Raw genomic sequence first — 17680 nt, forward strand, 5'->3', positions numbered from 1 at the left:
TTTCAGCTTCCTCTTCTGAAATTGTGCTTTTGTTAGCTTCTAACTCTGGCTTCTGTCTCCTCAGCCTGGCTTTCTTCTTGGACTGTTTCCTTTCACAAATTCAGAGATGAAGCTGGAGTAAATTTGGAGTTCATTTTGCATACTGTTGGTTTTTCAAGGATTGTAGTCTCTAAAGTTGTGGCTGCATTTGTTGCTCTTTGGTAATTTTATATAATTGTTTTATATATATTGCCTGCTTTGTTAGCTCACTGCAAACACTGCCTGCTGGATTCAAGTGATTCTCCTACCTCAGCCGAGTAGCTGAGATTACAGGTGCCTGCCCCTATGCCCGGCTGTTTTTTTTCTTTTGAGTAGAGATGGGATTTCATCATGTTGGCCGGGCTGGTCTCGAACTCCTGTCCTCAAGTGATCCACCTGCCTCCCAGTTACAGGCAGGAGCCACCACACCCGGCCTCATTCTTTTTTTATGACTGAATAGTACTTTGTATGTATGTACCGCATTTTCTTTAACCATTTGTCTGTTGATGGACACTTAAATTGTTTCCAGCCTTGCCTGTCATGAATAGCGCTGCAATAAACATGAGAGTGCAGATATCTCTTTGATAATACTGATTTCCTTTATGTTGGGCATATACCTAATAGTTAGATTGCTGGATGATATTTGGTAGCCCTATTTCTAGTGTTTTGAAGAACCTCCATCCAAATTCTTTTTCGTAGTGGTTGTGCTAATTTACATTCCCGACAGTGTATGAGGGTTCCCTTTTCTCCACATCCTCACTAGTCATATTATTTGTACTTACCTGGGCTTTTCATATATCCTTCTGTAAAGATGTGGTGTTTTGGAGCAGTTGGTCTTTCGTTGTTATATTGGAAAGTTTTGAATTTCGGCGGGTTTTTGTCAGACCTCTTTAGGCCTGCCTATATAATCTACAAAGTGGGGAAAGTAATGTTTCTTACCCTTTTCCTTTCATTAAAAGAGACTAAGTCCCATCTTGGCAAAATATCAATTATTTAACTTTTTCAAAATAAAACTATAAAATTGCATTATCCCAATTCTAGAACTTTGTCAGTAGTCTTTTTTTTTTCTGAGATGGAGTCTTTCTCTGTCACCCAGGCTAGAATGCAGTGGTACAATCTCAGTTCACTGTAACCTCCGCCTCCCAGGTTCAAACAATTCTTCTGGCTCAGGCTCCTGAGTAGCTAGGATTACAGGCATGTGCTAACACACCTAGCTAATTTTTGTATTTTTAGTAGAGACGGGGTTTCACCATGTTGGCCAGGCTGGTCTTGAACTCCTGACCTCATGATCCACCCACCTCGGCCTCCCAAATTGCTGGGATTACAGGCGTGAGCCACTGTGCCTGGCCTGTCAGTAGTCTTTTTTTGACGAGTATGACTGAAGTTGGTATGTCTAGGATCAAGTATATAGTGGGAACTAAAGATGCAAGGGGAAAAAAGAAAGATAATCAAGGACTCTTGAAATACCTACTACATTACTCTAAGAAATATGGGCTTTATTCTGAAGTCTTCAGGGAGCCACTGAAGTACAACAGAAATATTTTATTTCCATTTGTGAAATAAAATTTACTCTTGTATTAATGTAGAGGAAAGGTTGGCATGTATCAGATCGAAGCAGAGAGACTGATTAGGATGCTTTTGTAATAATTTAGGAAAGAAATGCGGAGAGCTTAGTTAATAGCAGTGAGAGTGGAGAGGTGAGTAAACAGTTGAGACTTAAAGTTTAAATCGGTAGAATGAAGAGCATTTATATTCTGATAAGATAAGGGGTGCATGTGGTAGTGTCTCACTCCTAGAGTAGAATTATTATTATTTTTTTTCTTTTTCTTTTTTTTTTGAGATGGAGTCTCGCTCTGTTGCCCAGGCTGGAGTGCAGTGGCCGGATCTCAGCTCACTGCAAGCTCCGCCTCCCGGGTTTACGCCATTCTCCTGCCTCAGCCTCCCGAGTAGCTGGGTTACAGGCGCCCGCCACCGCGCCCGGCTAGTTTTTTGTATCTTTTTTTTAGTAGAGACGGGCTTTCACCATGTTAGCCAGAATGGTCTCGATCTCTTGACCTCGTGATCCGCCCGTCTTGGCCTCCCAAAGTGCCGGGATTACAGGCTTGAGCCACCGCGCCCGGCCTAGAGTAGAATTATTAAAGAGAGTGAGAGGAAGTGATTCTCTGTTGTTTGCACTTCCTTGTGTGATAATTGCTAAGATTCTTCTACCCAAGCTGGATTATTTCAGAGAGCTGTAGTTGAAGGTCTCATAGTCTCAGAAATAACATTCTAACAGGACAACAAAAACAAATTGTCCTAAGTCAGATATTTGGAGCTGGTTTAGGAGAGACTCGGAAATTAGGCATAATGTGTCATCCTGGATTAGAAAAAAAATTCCTGTAAAGAGCATTACTCAGACGTTGGTGAAATTTGATGCGTATATGTATGCATCTGGATAATGGTATTATATCAGTGCTGAATTTTCTAAATATGGTATTTGTACTTTGGTTATTCATGAGAATGTTCTTGTTCTTAGGAGATACATGAAGTGTTTTAGGAGTAAGAATCAGAATATCTACTTTCTAATGGCTCTTTAATTATAAAATAATGATAATGGTAACAATATGTATGTTTAGATAGAAAATTTCAAAGGAAATGTGGCAAAATGTTAACCAATAATTTTTCTATAGACAGGGTGAACAAACTACAGCCCTGACACCAAATCCAACCTGTGATGTGTTTTTGTTCAGCTCCTAAACTAAGAACAGTTTTAACATTAAAAAAAAAAAAGAATGTGCAATATAGATTGTATGTGGCCCACAAAGCCTGAGATTTCTACTACTTGCCCTTTGGAGAAAAACTTTGCTCACTTCTGATCTAGAAGAAGGCATAACAAGGGTTCACTGTGCTGTGCCAACTTTGTCATATGTTTGACAGATTTGTGTAATGAAATGTAGAGAGGGATTTTTTTTTTTTTTTAATGCTGATTTAGGAGGCCAGAAAACTCTCCAGTTCAGGTTAGGACCATCCCAGAAACAACTGAATGAAAACACAGAGGAGTCAAGGTTAATGAACTCAAAGCAGGTGTTTTCTGTTATGCTTCTTGATGTGTGGGAAACATGAGCAGGTAGATGAGGAACGTTTGAATGTAGTCCAGAATTGAATCTTTTTGCTATAATTCTATTTCTGGGTCACTAATCTTCATATTTTGTGGTATCAGAGAAACCCATGCACACACTTTTCTGTTGTTACATTTCCTCTCATCCGCACTCCATGACAGGATGAAATGTGCAGTGTTTGTTTATAGACTATCTAAAGGAAGGACCCTGTGGTCAAATTTTTTTAGGTGGCTGAAAATAACTCTTTAACACACTTCTAAATTTTAATTAATTGGCAGTTAGGGATCACCTCAAATTAAAAAATACTCAAATTGAGTCAGCCAGCATGGCTGTTTCATCAGGCAAGCTAATTAAGGGCTGGTATCATAGTGAGTATTTGAAACTAAACCAGAGCGTCAGATGTCTGAAAGGATCACTGTCTCTAGATTACCAGGAAGATAAACATAATCTTTTAGTTTCCAATACCTTAAATAGAACCAATGTGATGTCAGTAGATGGGTCACACAATAAGAAATATAAAAGCCAAAGAGAACACTGGCTTGGGAACCAGGTAGCTTGCTAACAAATATGGTAGACAATGTATGGTCCCAGCGAAATCATTTATTTACTTTCTTAACAAAGTAGGTTTTTGTTCCTTTATTGAAATGGGATGTAATATTTACCTGTTGTTTCCTAGTGTAAGATTTTACTAATCTGTTTTCTCTTAGCAGGTTTGCAAGTTTTGTATTTTCAGTGATTACAGTAAATTGTTCGGTGGTGTTCACATTAGTCTCATAAGACCATTTATATATAATTAATTGATATAGTGATTTCAGATCATTCTTATGAATTTATTAAAATAGATCCCAAATGAATCTTCACAGACAATTTCCTAGTTTGAAACAAAATTATTTATTGTATGTATTTTCTTTTTCCCACTCTCTCTGACTATTTCTGTTCCCGTTTTTTTCTCAACAGTATCTAATTTGTCTTTTAGGACTACAACTTATTTTGTTTTTGCTCTTTTTCTCTGTGGAGGTGAGAATCGATGATGTGTAGTATTGTGTTCTTTAGTTACTTACAGTTCATTTGGTTCTGTTCTACACAGTGTTTTATTATGTAAACAAACACTTTTTTTTTTTTTTTTTTTTTTGAGACGGAGTCTGCTCTGTCAGCCTAGGCTGGAGGCAGTGGCGCCATCTCGGGTTTTACCGCAGCTCCGCTTCGGGTTCACGCATTCCCTCCTGCCTCAGCCTCCCGAAAGAAGCTGGGACTATATAGCTACTTCAAATACGTACTTCCCACTAATTTTTGTTTTTTTTTTAGTGAGAGACGGGTTTCATTTGTATAGCTTTGTGATGGTCTCTGACCTCCTGGACTCCTTTGCTGATCTCACTTCAATGAGCCTCCCAAAGTGCTGGGATTACAGGCTTGAGCCACCACGCCCGGCCATAAACAAACACTTTTGCAAGCTTTCCTACTGTTACCTTACTCTCTACTAGAAGAACATCCCATCTTTTTTACAAGTTCATTTGTTAATATTCTATCATGTCAAGTAAAATGTAGAAAGTATTTACCCCTTTCCATATTCTTTATGCTATTCTTGTCATATGTATTGTATCTGCATATATTATAAACATATAATACAATGCCATAATTTTTGTTTTAGATAATTTTTTGCTTTCTAAATGCAAAAGAATGAAATTGGATTGCTACCTCATACTATATATAAAAATTAACCCAGGCCAGGCATGATGGCTCATGCCTGTAATCCCAACACTTTGGGAGGCCAAAGCGGGCAGATCACCCAAGATTAGGAGTTCGAGACCAGTCTGGCCAACATGGGGAAACCCTGTCTTTACTAAAAATAAAAAAAATTAGCCGGGCATGGAGGCATGTGCTTGTAATCCCAGCCACTCGGGGGGCTGAGGCAAGAGAATCACTTGAACCTGGGAGGCAGAGGTTGCAGTGAGCCGAGATCATGCCACCGCACTCCAGCCTGGGTATCAGAGCAAGCCTCCATCTAAAAAAAAAAAAAAAAAAAATTTAAAATAGATGAGAGACATAAATTTAACAGTTAAAACTATAATACTCTTAGAAGAAAATGTAGGGATAAATCTGTATAACATTTGTTTTGGCAAAGCCTTCTTAGATGGGACACTAAAAGTATGGACAACAACAGGATAAATTGGACTTCATCAAGATTAAAAACTTTCCTGCTTCAAAACAGTGAAAAGATAACAGGAGAAAATATTTGCAAATGATATATCTGACAAAGGACTTGGGTCTTGAATATATGAAGAACTCTTACAAGTCAATAATAAAAAGACACTCAATTTTAAAAATAGGCAAAGGACCTTGAGTCAAGATTTCTCCAAAGAAAATATACAGATGGCCAAGAAGCATATGAAAAGATCCTCAACCTCATTAGTCATGAATTTTGACATTATGCTAAATGAAAGAAGTCAATTACAAAAGACCACATATATGATTACATTTATATGAAATGTCTAGAATGGCCAAATCTCTAGGGACAGAAAGTAAATTATTGCTTAGGTCTGGGAGGTAGGTAAGGAGACAGGAGACTGATAGCTAAAGAATTTATGGGCCGGATGCGGTGGCTCATGCCTGTAATCCCAGCACTTTGGGAGGCCGAGGCTGGCAGATCACGCGGTCAGGAGATCAAGACCATCCTGGCTAACACAGTGAAACCCTGTCTCTACTTTAAAAAAAAAAAAAAAAAAAATTAGCTGGGCATGGTGGCATGCACTTGTAGTCCCAGCTCATCAGGAGGCTGAGACAGGAGAATTGCTTGAACCCGAGATGGGGAGGTTGCAGTGACCTGAGATAGTGCTACTGCACTCCAGCCTGGGTGACAGAGCAGGACTGTCTCAAAAAAAAAAAAAAAGAGTTTATGGAGGCTGGGCATGGTTGTTCACACCTGTAATCCTAGCACTTTGGGAGGCCAAGGCGGGAGGATCGCTTGAGCCCAGGAGTTGAAGACCAGTCTGGGCAACATGGCAAAACCTTATCTCTACCAAAAACTATCAAAATTAGCCAGGTGCAGTGGCACATACCTGTAGTCCCAGCTACTCAGGAGGCTGAGGTAAGAGGATCGCTTGAACCCACAAGGTTGAGGTTGTAGTGAGCTATGATCGCACCACTGCACTCCAGCCTGGGTGACAGAGCAGGACCTTATCCCAAAATTAATAATAATAATAATAATAATAAAGAGTTTATGGGTTTTTCTTTTTTTTCTTCTTTTAAATAGAGAAAAAGATTTTTGTTGTAAAATATATATATAATGTAAAATTTGTCTTTAACTGTTTTAGGATTTCTTTATGAGGAGATAAAAAAATGTTCTGCAGGCCAGGCGCAGTGGCTGACGCCTATAATCCCAGCACTTTGGGAGGCCGAGGCGGGCGGATCACAAGATCAGGAGATCGAGACCATCCTGGCTAACACGGTGAAACCCCGTCTCTACTTAAAAAAAACACAAAAAATTAGCCAGGCATGGTGGCGGGCGCCTGTAGTCCCAGCTACTTGAGGGGCTGAGACAGGAGAATGGTGTGAACCCGGGAGGCGGAGCTTGCAGTGAGCTGAGATCACGCCTCTGCACTCCAGCCTGGGCGACTGAGCGAGACTCCATCTCAAAAAAAAAAAAAGTTCTGCAATTGACCGTTCTAATGGTTGCACGTATCTGTGAATGTACTAAAGACCATTGAATCGTGTACATTAAAATGGGTAAATTGTATGGTATATGAATTATTTCTCAATAAAGCTGTTATATGACCTTTTAGTCCTATTAATCACAATCGGGGGCTCACAGATAGGTGAGTAGAGAACATTTTGGAAAAAGAACTTTATACCTGACGAGACTTATGTGGATAGATCTACTTCATTCTTTACAGTGAGTGGTACAGGTTTCCATTAACCAATCCACCGGCAGTTGAAATTAAAATGTCCTTAGTTCTTCACTGTACTCACGTAGCAGAATACAGATAATAAGCTCTGTCTTTTTTTTTTTTTTTTTTTTTTTTTTGCGACGGAGTCTCCCTCTGTTGCTCAGGCTGGAGTGCAGTAGCTCAATCTCAGCTCACTGCAACCTCCGCCTTCTGGGTTCAAGCGATTCTTGTGCCTCAACCTCCCGAGTAGCTGAGACGACAGACATGTGCCACCATGCCCAGCTAATTTTTGTGTTTTTAATAGAGACGGGGTTTCACCAAGTTGGCCAGGCTGGTCTCAAACTCCTGACTTCAAGTGATCCACCCACCTCGGCCTCCCATAGTGCTGGGATTATAGGCTTGAGTCACCGCGCCTGGTCTTAGTTAAAAAATTTTTTTTTTTTTTGAGATGGACTTTTGCTCTGTTGCCAGGCTGGATTGCAGTGACTGGAGTGCAATGGCATGATCTCGGCTCACTGCAACTTCTGCCTTCTGTGTTCAAGCGATTCTCCTGCCTCAGCCTCCTGAGTGGGATTACAGATGCACGCCACCACACCCGGCTAAGTTTTGTATTTTTAGTAGAGATGGGGTTTCACCATGTTGGTCAGTCTGGTCTCAACTCCTGACCTCGTGATCCGCGCGTCTCGGCCTCCCAGAGTGCTGGGATTACAGGCGTGAGTCATTGCGCCTGGCCCTTATTTAATTTTTTAAAGCAACCTTTATTGAGGTATAATTTTACAGGTGCTATCCTTTTAAAAAAAATTTTTTTTTGAAGTATAATTTACATACCATAAGTCTACCAGTTTTAAGTGTACATTTCAATTATTTTTGGTAGATATAAGTTTGGTAGCCATCACTACATTCCACTTTTAGAACATTTTGTCTTTGGGAATTCATTAGAGCCTGAATTGAAAACGAGTTCTTGCACAGATGGTTTGAGATGGTTTCTAACCCTTTTACTAAACTCATTTTAAATATTTCACAGCTATTGCCTTATACTTTCTTAATATTTATTATAATTTTTTTGCATATAGTGAGAGTTTGGCTCTTTTTTAAGAGTTAACTGTCATGTTTCTGTGCCTTTTTTTTTTTTTTTTCCTTCAGAATTTCCACAACAGTATTAAATAATCATCATGGCAGCACTTTAAGGAGTCTGGTCTTGATCCTGATTAGCAGTTGTTTTCAATAGACATGATATGTTGAAAAATTACCTTGCTAATTTTGTTTTTCTAAGAGTTTGGCCTTCTCTACAATTGAATACATTTAGCATTAGGCCTATCTCACATTTTCAGCTTTTATTGAGAGTTTATATATGTTTTTCCCCTTGACTTTTAAAAGATGTGGTGAATTATGAAATGTTTTTCTAGTTTCAAAATTTTCTGCATTCCTGTGATAGTAATTTGTTTTGTTTTGTTTTTTTGAGACAGAGTTGCTGTCTAGGCTGCAGTGCAGTGGCACAATCACGGCTCACTGCAGTCTCCGCCTGCCAGTTTCAAGTGATTCTCTTGTCTCAGCTTCCCGAGTAGCTGGGATTACAGGTGTGCGCCACCACACCTGGCTGATTTTTATATTTTTAGTAGAGATGGGTTTCCATCATGGGTTTTTACCAGGCTGATCTCACTCCTGACCTGAGGTGATCCACCCACTTCACCCTCCCAAAGTGCTGGGATTACAGGTGTGAGCCACCACGCGCAGCCTGTAATAGTATATTTTATCCAAAGGAAAAATCTTTTAATGCCTTGTAAAATTTGGTTTGCTAATTTTAGAGTTTTCCCATCTATATTTACAAATGAAATTGTTGGTACCTAACTTTCAATTTTGTACTCTTTGTGAGGTTTTAGTTATAGGGTTAAACTGCCTTTGTAAAATTAATGGGATACCTTTTGTATTTTTCTCTTATATATTCTGGAAAGTTCCTTTGGTAGAACTGTTTTTCACTGAAGACTATGTTAAAGGTCATTCATTGGTGTTCTTTCCAATCTGCCATCATTGTTTTACTCATGTTATTGTCGTTAGGTCTGTTTTAGTAATTTGTTCTTTTCTAAAAAGTTGTCTGTTTCATTGAGATTTCAAACTTTATTAGCATAGACTTTTATACACTTGCATTGTATTGTCTGTTTATAGTACTACTCAAATTTCTGTATTTTTCTTCTCAATTAGATTACTCAAAGGCTTATTTTTTTTTTTTTTTTGAGACGGAGTCTCGCTCTGTCGCCCAGGCTGGAGTGCAGTGGCCGGATCTCAGCTCACTGCAAGCTCCGCCTCCCGGGTTTATGCCATTCTCCTGCCTCAGCCTCCCGAGTAGCTGGGACTACAGGCGCCCGCCACCTCACCTGGCTAATTTTTTGTATTTTTTAGTAGAGACAGAGTTTCACCATGTTAGCCAGGATGGTCTCGATCTCCTGACCTCGTGATCCGCCCATCTCGGCCTCCCAAAGTGCTGGGATTACAGGCTTGAGCCACCGCGCCCGGCCTCAAAGGCTTATTTTCTTATTTTTTTACTTTGCTTTATTTTCTTTCTAAAGTACTAGCTCTAGGATAATTTTATAAGTATTGCAGTATAGTGTTATTTTACAAATTTTCTTTAAAAGCGGTTTTGATGTCCTTTTTGACATGGTAGTTTACAAATGCTTTTATATTCACAAAGAAATAGTTGCCTAGATTTCACCTGTTAATTTTTATAATGTTTCTTTCTTTGTTCTTCTTTAGGCACGAGATGTGCGTACCAATGAAGTGGTGGCCATCAAGAAAATGTCTTATAGTGGAAAGCAGTCTACTGAGGTAGGTTAAATGTGTACATTCTTGTTTTTTCTTATATTTATCTCAGAATAAATACATACATTCTTTTTTTTAATTTCTTTTTGAGATGGAGTCTCGCTCTGTAACCCAGGCTGGAGTGCAGTGGTGCAATCTCAGCTCACTGCAAGCTCCACCTTCCGAGTTCACGCCATTCTCTTGCCTCAGCCTCCCGAGTAGCTGGGACTACAGGCGCCCGCCGCCACGCCTGGCTAATTTTTTGTATTTTTAGTGTAGTCAGGGTTTCACCGAGTTAGCCAGAATGGTCTTGATCTCCTGACTTCATGATCCACCCACCTTGGCCTCCCAAAGTGTTGGGATTACAGGCGTGAGCCACCGCACCCGGCCAATATATACATTCTTATTGATATGTTAGAGGAAGACATAATTTTTAATTGGGAAGGAAGGGTGGGAATTTTTTAAGTGTTAATAGGTGAAGTATGCAAATCTTAAGTGTACATCTCAATGAATTTCTTTTTCCCAAACTGATGTACCCATTTAACTCTAATAGTGCTGAGAGCCATAAACAGAGCATTATTGCTATCTCCAAAGTCCCCCTACTTGTGCCTTCTGCTTTTAATTTTTTTTTTTTTTTTTTTTTTTGAGATAGAGTCTCGCTCTGTCACCTAAGCTGAAATGCAGTGGCATAGTCTTGGCTCACTGTAACCTTCACCGCCTCTCAGGTTCGAGCAATTCTCCTGGGATTACAGGTGTGTGCCACCACACCTGGCTAATTTTTGTATTTTTAGTAGACACAGTGTATCTCCATGTTGGCCAGGCTGGTCTCAAACTCCTGACTTCAGGTGATCCACCTGCCTTGGCCTCCCAAAATGCTGGGATTACAGGTGTGAAACTGTGCTCAGCCTGCTTTCAGTTTTTTTTTGGTTTTTTTTTAAAGAGATGGAGTCTCGCTGTGCTGCCCAGGCTGGAGTGCAGTGGTGCAATCTCAGCTCACTGCACCCTCTGCCACCCGGGTTCTAGCAATTCTGCCTCAGACTCCCGAGTAGCTGGGACTACAGGCACATGCTGCCACGCCCGGCTAATTTTTTATATTTTAGTAGAGACAGGGTTTCACCATGTTGGCCAGACTGGTCTCAAACTCCTGACCTCAGGCAATCTGCCTGCTCCCAGCCTTAATTTTTTAAACTGTTGTTTTAAATATTATTCTCTGTTTATCTTGGAAGGATTATCAGTTTCTAAAAATTAAAGTAGAATAAGATGTACTTGACAATAAATTATATTGGATATGACCTTTTTTTTTAATATATTTTTTGAGACGTAGCATCTCTGTGTCCCCCAGGCTGGAGTGCAGTGGTGCCTTCTTGGCTCACTGTAACCTCCACCTCCCAGGTTCAAGTAATTCTCCTGCCTCAGCCTGGATTACAGGCACCTGCCACCATGCCTGGCAAATTTTTTGTATCTTTAGTAGAAGTAGGGTTTCATCATGTTGGCCAGGCTGGTCTTGAACTTCTGACCTCAAGCGATCCACCTGCCTTGGCCTCCCAAAATGCTGGGAGCCACCACACCTGGCCTATGATCTTTAAAATTGTTTAAACATTGTTTAATGCCTGTTTTAAACAAACTTTAATCAACATGAATCTATATCTAGTCTGAGAAACAAGCAATGTATAAAAAATGAAACAATGCTACATTGAATGTACTTTAGTTCACTAATACTCTAATTAGTTCTCTTCAGATTATATTCTACCTAATTTCATAAATTTATGAAATGTAGTCTGCTTTTAAAAATCTACAATTCTGCCTGGCACTGTGGCTCACACCTGTAATCCCAGCACTTTGGGAGGCCGAGGTGGGTGGATCATTTTGAGCCCAGGATTTGAGACCACCCTGGGGAACATAGCGAGACCCCCCATCTCAATCAAAAAATGAAATATTTATAAATGAAAAAAGAAAAACTCTAGAATTCTCTTTAATCTTAAAATTTTTTAAAATTATTTTTAATTGTGGTAAAACACAATGGGCCATAAAATTGCTACCAACTATTTTCATACGGAGTCTCAGCTTCTGTCACTTCAGGTTGGAGTGCAGTAACGGATCTCAGCTCACTGCAAGCTCCGGCCCGGTTTACGCCATTCTCCCTGCTCCCCAGCCTCCCAGTAGCTGGGACTACAGGCCTCGCCACCTCAGCCTGGCTAATTTTTTTGTATTTTTTAGTAGAGACGGGTTTCACCATGTTAGCCAGGATGGCTCTCGACCTCCTGACCCGTGATCCGCTTCCATCTCGGCCTCCCAAAGTGCTGGGATTACAGGCTTGAGCCACCGCCTCGCCCATTTTAACTATTTTCAATTCCACATTTCAGTGGAATTAAGTACATTCACATTGTTGTGCAACCAACCATTATCGCCATGCATCTCTAGAATTCTTTTTATCTTGCAGCATTAAAACTCTGTAGTCATTAAACGGTAATTCCCCAGCCTCTTGCAACCACCAGTCTACTTTCTGTCTCCATAAATTTGACTAGGTACTTAATATTAAGTGGAATCATTTGGGATTTGTCTGTTTGTGGCTAGCTTGTATCACGTAACCTAATATCCCAAAAGTTCATCCATGTTGTAGTGTATGTCAGAATTTCCTTCCTTTTTAAGTCTGAAAAATATTCCATTGTGTATATGTATGTATATATATATATATGTGTGTGTGTGTGTGTGTGTGTGTATATACACATGTATCTGTATCTATCTGTCTGTTTCGGAGTCTGATTAGTCATACCTAGAACAAAAATTTTCATTTACCACATCATCTTTTAATATCTAATGTTGGCATCCTTCATGAAAATCTTTTTATGTTGAGGAATACATTTTTTTGAGTTTGCCTTCCAGAGTATTCAAATTTGAAACTTAAAGACCATGGAACAGATTTTCTGGATTTAGCATTTTATAATGTATCTTACACATTTTACACAAAACACTGTGAAACTATTTTTTTTTTTTTTTTTTTAAGATGGAGTCTTGCTCTGTCGCCCAGGCTGGAGTGCAGTGGCATAATCTTGGCTCACTGCAAGCTCCGCCTCCCGGGTTCATGCCATTCTCCTGCCTCAGCATCCCATCCCGAGTAGCTGGGACTACAGGCACCCGCCACCATGCCCAGCTAATTTTTTGTATTTTTAGTAGAGACGGGGTTTCACCGTGTTAGCTAGGATGGTCTTGATCTCCTGACCTCGTGATCCGCCCGCCTCGGCCTCTCAAAGTGCTGGGATTACAGGCGTGAGCCACCGCACCTGGCCCACTGTGAGCATATTTTGCTGTGTTCTGTTAAGGCCTTGTGAAATAACATAGGAGGTATATGATCTTAAATCTAGTATACAACATCTCTTTAAGTATTCTATTTATATTGCTTTCCTTGCCATTAAGAATATAGCCCAAATCAATGATAAAACTTTAAAAAATTAAAAAGAGCAAAAACAGATTTCTAGTCCTCCTCTCACACCTACTAAATCTGTAGAATTTCTGGGTATGGACCAAAGGATCTGTATTTTTAGAGTTCTCGGGTTGCTTCTTAAGAGTAACTGTGTTTAGGATGTGGCCTGAGTAGTTAAGGTTGTCATGAAGTAGCTTAAGACCAAAGGTTTATCTGTATTTCCTGATAGGTATTAGTAAACTATGTAGGAAAAGATTTTTGTACTGCTTGGTTTTTTTCTGTGAACTTTTCTATATAATAGCTAATTATTCACTAGCATTTTAGAGTCTGCATTTAGGAACTTGAATCTCAGAGGAATTAGTTCATTTGAGTTAAAAACAAAAACAAACTCTAACATTTGGTAATAAAAATAAGCCAAAAACAGAACAGGTGAACTTCATGGTATATAAATTATGTATCAATAAAACTGTGTGAAAAAAAGAAAGGTTGAACTTTTGAAGAAAAATCAGTGAATATGGTATATAGTTATCAACATGATTGGTGTATGATTGTAAAATTTTAATAAGTCATTAATGATAAATTTTATCAAACTCAAATTTGTCTTACCTACCTTTAGTGAAATAATTTTGTAAATTATGTAATTGAGTTGTAAACTATAAGCATGCCTTGGAGATATTGTGGGTTTTGTTCTCAACCACTACGATAAAGCAAATATCATAAAGCAAGTCACATGAACTTTTTGGTGCCTAGTGCATATGAAAATTATGTCTAGGCCTGGTGCAGTAGCTCACGCCTGTAATCCCAGTACTTTGGAAGGCCAAGGCAGGCGGATCACTTGAGGTCAGGAGTTTAAGACCAGCCTGGCCAACATGGTGGAAAATCCTGTCTCTACTAAAATACAAAAATTAGCCAGGCGTGGTTGCATGTGCCTGTAATTCCGAGGTACTTGGGAGGCTGAGGCAGGAGAATCACTTGAACCCAGGAGGCAGAGGCACGAGAATCACTTGAAGCCAGGAGGCGAAGGCTGTAGTGAGTCAAGATTGTGCCGCTGCACTCCAGCCTGGACAGCAACATGAGACTCCATCTAAATATATATATATATATATATATCTCCATGCTATACTGTAGTCCATTAAGTGTGCAGTAACATTTTGTCTAAAAAAGACAATGTACATACCTTAATTTTAAAATATTTTCTTTCTTTTTTTTTGAGATGGAGTCTCACTCTGTCACCAGGCTGGAGTGCAGTGGTGCAGTCTCAGCTCACTGCAACCTCCGCCTCCCGGGTTCAAGTGATTCTCCTGCCTCAGCTTCCCGAGTAGCTGGGACTACAGATGCCTGCCACCACACCCGGCCTAAAATATTTTATTTCTAAAAAGATGCTAATGATCATTTGAGCCTTCAGCATGTCATAGTATTTTTGCTGCTCGAGGATCTTCTATGTTGATGGCTTCTGACTGATCAGGGTAGTGGTTGCTGAAGGTTAAGGTGGTTGTGGCAATTTCTTAAAATCTGATAACAGTGAAGTTTGCCCCATCAGTTTTCTCTTTCACAAAATATTTCTCTGTAGAATGCAATGATGTTTGACAGCATTTTACCACAATAAAACTTTCAAAATTGGAATCAATCCTCTGTAACTCTATTACTGCTTTATCAACTAAGTTTATGTAATATTCAGAAATTACTTTCTTTGCCCATCTATTACAAGCAGTTTCTCATCCATTCAAGTTTTATCATGAAATTGCAGGAGTTTAGTCACATCTTCAGGCTCCATGTGCAATTCCAGTTTTCCTGCCGTTTCCACCACATCTGCAATTACTTCCTTCACTGAAATCTTGAACCCCTCAAAGTCGTTCATGAGGGTTGGAATGCACTTATTCCAGACTCCTGATAATGTTGGTAATTTGCACTCCCATCAGTCAGAAATGTTCTTAATGGCATCTATAATGAATTATTTCCAGAAGGTACTCAGTTTACTTTGCCACTGTCCATCAGACAAATTGCTGTCTACGGCAGCTATAGCCTTTTTGTTTTGTTTTGTTTTTTTGTTTTTTTGTTTTGAGATGGAGTTCACTCTTGTCGCCCGGGTTGGAGTGCAATGGCATGATCTCGGCTCACTGCAATCTCCGCCTCCGGTTCAAGCGATTTTCCTGCCTCAGCCTCTCGAGTAACTGAGATTATAGGCCTGCGTCCCCATGCCTGACTGATTTTTGTATTATTAGTAGAGACAGGGTTTTGCTGTGTTGGCTAGGCTGGTCTCGAACTCCTGACCTCAGGTGATCCACTTGCCTTGGCCTCCCAAAGTGTTGGGATTAAGGCGTGAACCACCATGCCCGGCTGCTACAGCCTTTCTTTTCTTTTCTTTTTTTCTTTTTTTTTTTTTTTTGAGATGGAGTTTCGCTCTTGTTGCCCAATGGCCTGGTCTCGGCTCACCACAACCTCCGCCCCCTGGATTCAAGCGATTCTCCTGCCTCAGCCTCCCAAGTAGCTGGGATTACAGTCATATACCACCACGCCCGGCTCATTTTGTATTTTTTTAGTAGAGACTGGGTTTCTCCATGTCGGTCAGGCTTGTCCTGAACTCCCGACCTCAGGTGATTCGCCTGCCTTGGCCTCCCAAAGTGCTGGGATTACAGGAGTGAGCCACCGTGCCCAGCCAGCCTTTCTTAAATAATAAGGCTTGGAACTCGAAATTATTCCTTGATCCGTGGGCTACAGAATGGATGGTGTATTCACGGGAATGAAAACAACATAAATCTCCTTTTATGTCTCTATCAGAGTTATTGGGTGGCTAGGTGCACTGGCGAAGACCAGTAATATTTTGAAAGGAATCTTTCTGAGCAGTAAATCTTAACAGTGGCCTTAAAATATTCACTAAACCATGCTTAAACAAAAGTACTGTCATCTAAAGGCTTTGTTGTTTCATTGAACAAGCACAAGCAGAGTAGAATTTTTGGAATAGTAAATGTGCATTGACTTCAGCTTAAAATCACAAGCTGCGTTAGCCCCTAACAAGAGAGTCAGCCTGTCCTTTGAAACTTTGAAACCAGGCATTTCATAGTTGCTCTGTAGCCATGAAAGTCCTAGATAGTATCTTCTTCCAACATAAGGCTATTTCGTCTACACTGAAGATCTCTTGGCTGGGCATGGTGGCTCACACCTGTAATCCCAGCACTTTGGGAGGCTGAAGTAGGTGGATCACTTGAGGCCAGGAGTTCGAGACCAGCTTGGCCAACATGGTGAAACCGCGTTTCTACTGAAAATAGAAAAATTAGCCAGGTATGGTAGTCCACATGCCTGTAGTCCCAGCTACTAGGGAGGCTGAGGCAGAAGGAATGCTTGAACCCAGGAGGCACAAGTTGCAGTGAGCCAAGATCATGCCACTGCACTCCAGTGTGGGTGACAGTAAGACTCTCAAAAAAAAAAAAAAAGAAAGAAAATCTGTTGTGTAATGTAGCTACCTTCCTCAATGACACATTGGCTAGATCTTCTGGATAACTTGCATGTAGCTTCTACATCAGTACTTGCTGCTTCACCTTGCACTTTTCTTTTCTTTTTTTTTTTTTTTTTTTTTTGAGACAGTCTCTCTCTATCACCCAGGCTAGAGTGCGGTGGCACTATCTTGGCTTACTGCAGCCTCCACCTTCTGGGTTCAAACAATTCTGCTTCCTTTGCCTTTCCTCCCTAGTAACTAGGACTACAGGCACGCACCAACACAGTCAGCTAATTTTTGTATGTTTAGTGGAGATGGAGTTTCACCGTGTTGGCCAGGCTGGTCTTGAACTCCTGACCTCAAGTGATCTGTCCGCCTTGGCCTCCCAAAGTGCTGAGATTGATTATAGGAGTGAGCCACCATGCCGGCCTACCTTGCACTTTTATTTTATGGAGATGATTTCTTTCCTTACACCTGATGAAGCAACCTCTGTTAGTTTCCAACTTTTCTTCTTCAGCTTCCTCACCTCTTTCAGCCTTTGTAGAGGTAAAGAGAGTTAGGGCCATCCTCTAGATTAGACTTTGTTTTACAGGAATGTTGTGGCTGATTTGATTTTCTATCCAGGCCATTAAAGCTTTCTTCATATCAACAATAAACTTGTTTTGCCTTCTTATCATTCATATATCCACTGGAGTAGCACTTTAAATTGTCTTCGATAACTTTTTCTTTGCATTTACAACTTGGCTAACTATTTGGCGCAAAAGGCCTAGCTTCAAATCCTGTCTCAGCTTTTGACATGCCTTTCTCACTAAGCTTAATCACTTGTAACTTTTGAATTAAAGTGACAGATGTGTGAGTATTCCGTTCACTTGAACACTTAGGGGTCACTATGGGGTTATTAATGGCCTAATTTCAACTTTACTGTGTCTCAGAGAATAAGGAGGCCCAAGGAAAGGGAGACAGACAGGGTAATGGCTGGCTGGTGGAGCTGTCAGAATACATTTATTGATTAAATTCACTGTCTTATATGGGC

The 17680-nt window shown here is 40.2% G+C and overlaps 1 protein-coding gene across 1 annotated transcript in view; it reads left to right on the plus strand.

Annotated features, from left to right (window-relative positions):
- The window catches only part of TAOK1 (TAO kinase 1), a 172468-nt gene that overhangs the window by 78927 nt on the left and 75861 nt on the right, over positions 1-17680 (plus strand). The window contains exon 4 of the mRNA XM_009190016.4: positions 9749-9820. Coding sequence (XP_009188280.1) covers positions 9749-9820 — 72 coding nt within the window. The remainder of the gene's footprint in view (positions 1-9748; positions 9821-17680) is intronic.

Source organism: Papio anubis, chromosome 17, assembly GCF_008728515.1.
Source record: "Papio anubis isolate 15944 chromosome 17, Panubis1.0, whole genome shotgun sequence".
NCBI lineage: Eukaryota > Metazoa > Chordata > Mammalia > Primates > Cercopithecidae > Papio > Papio anubis.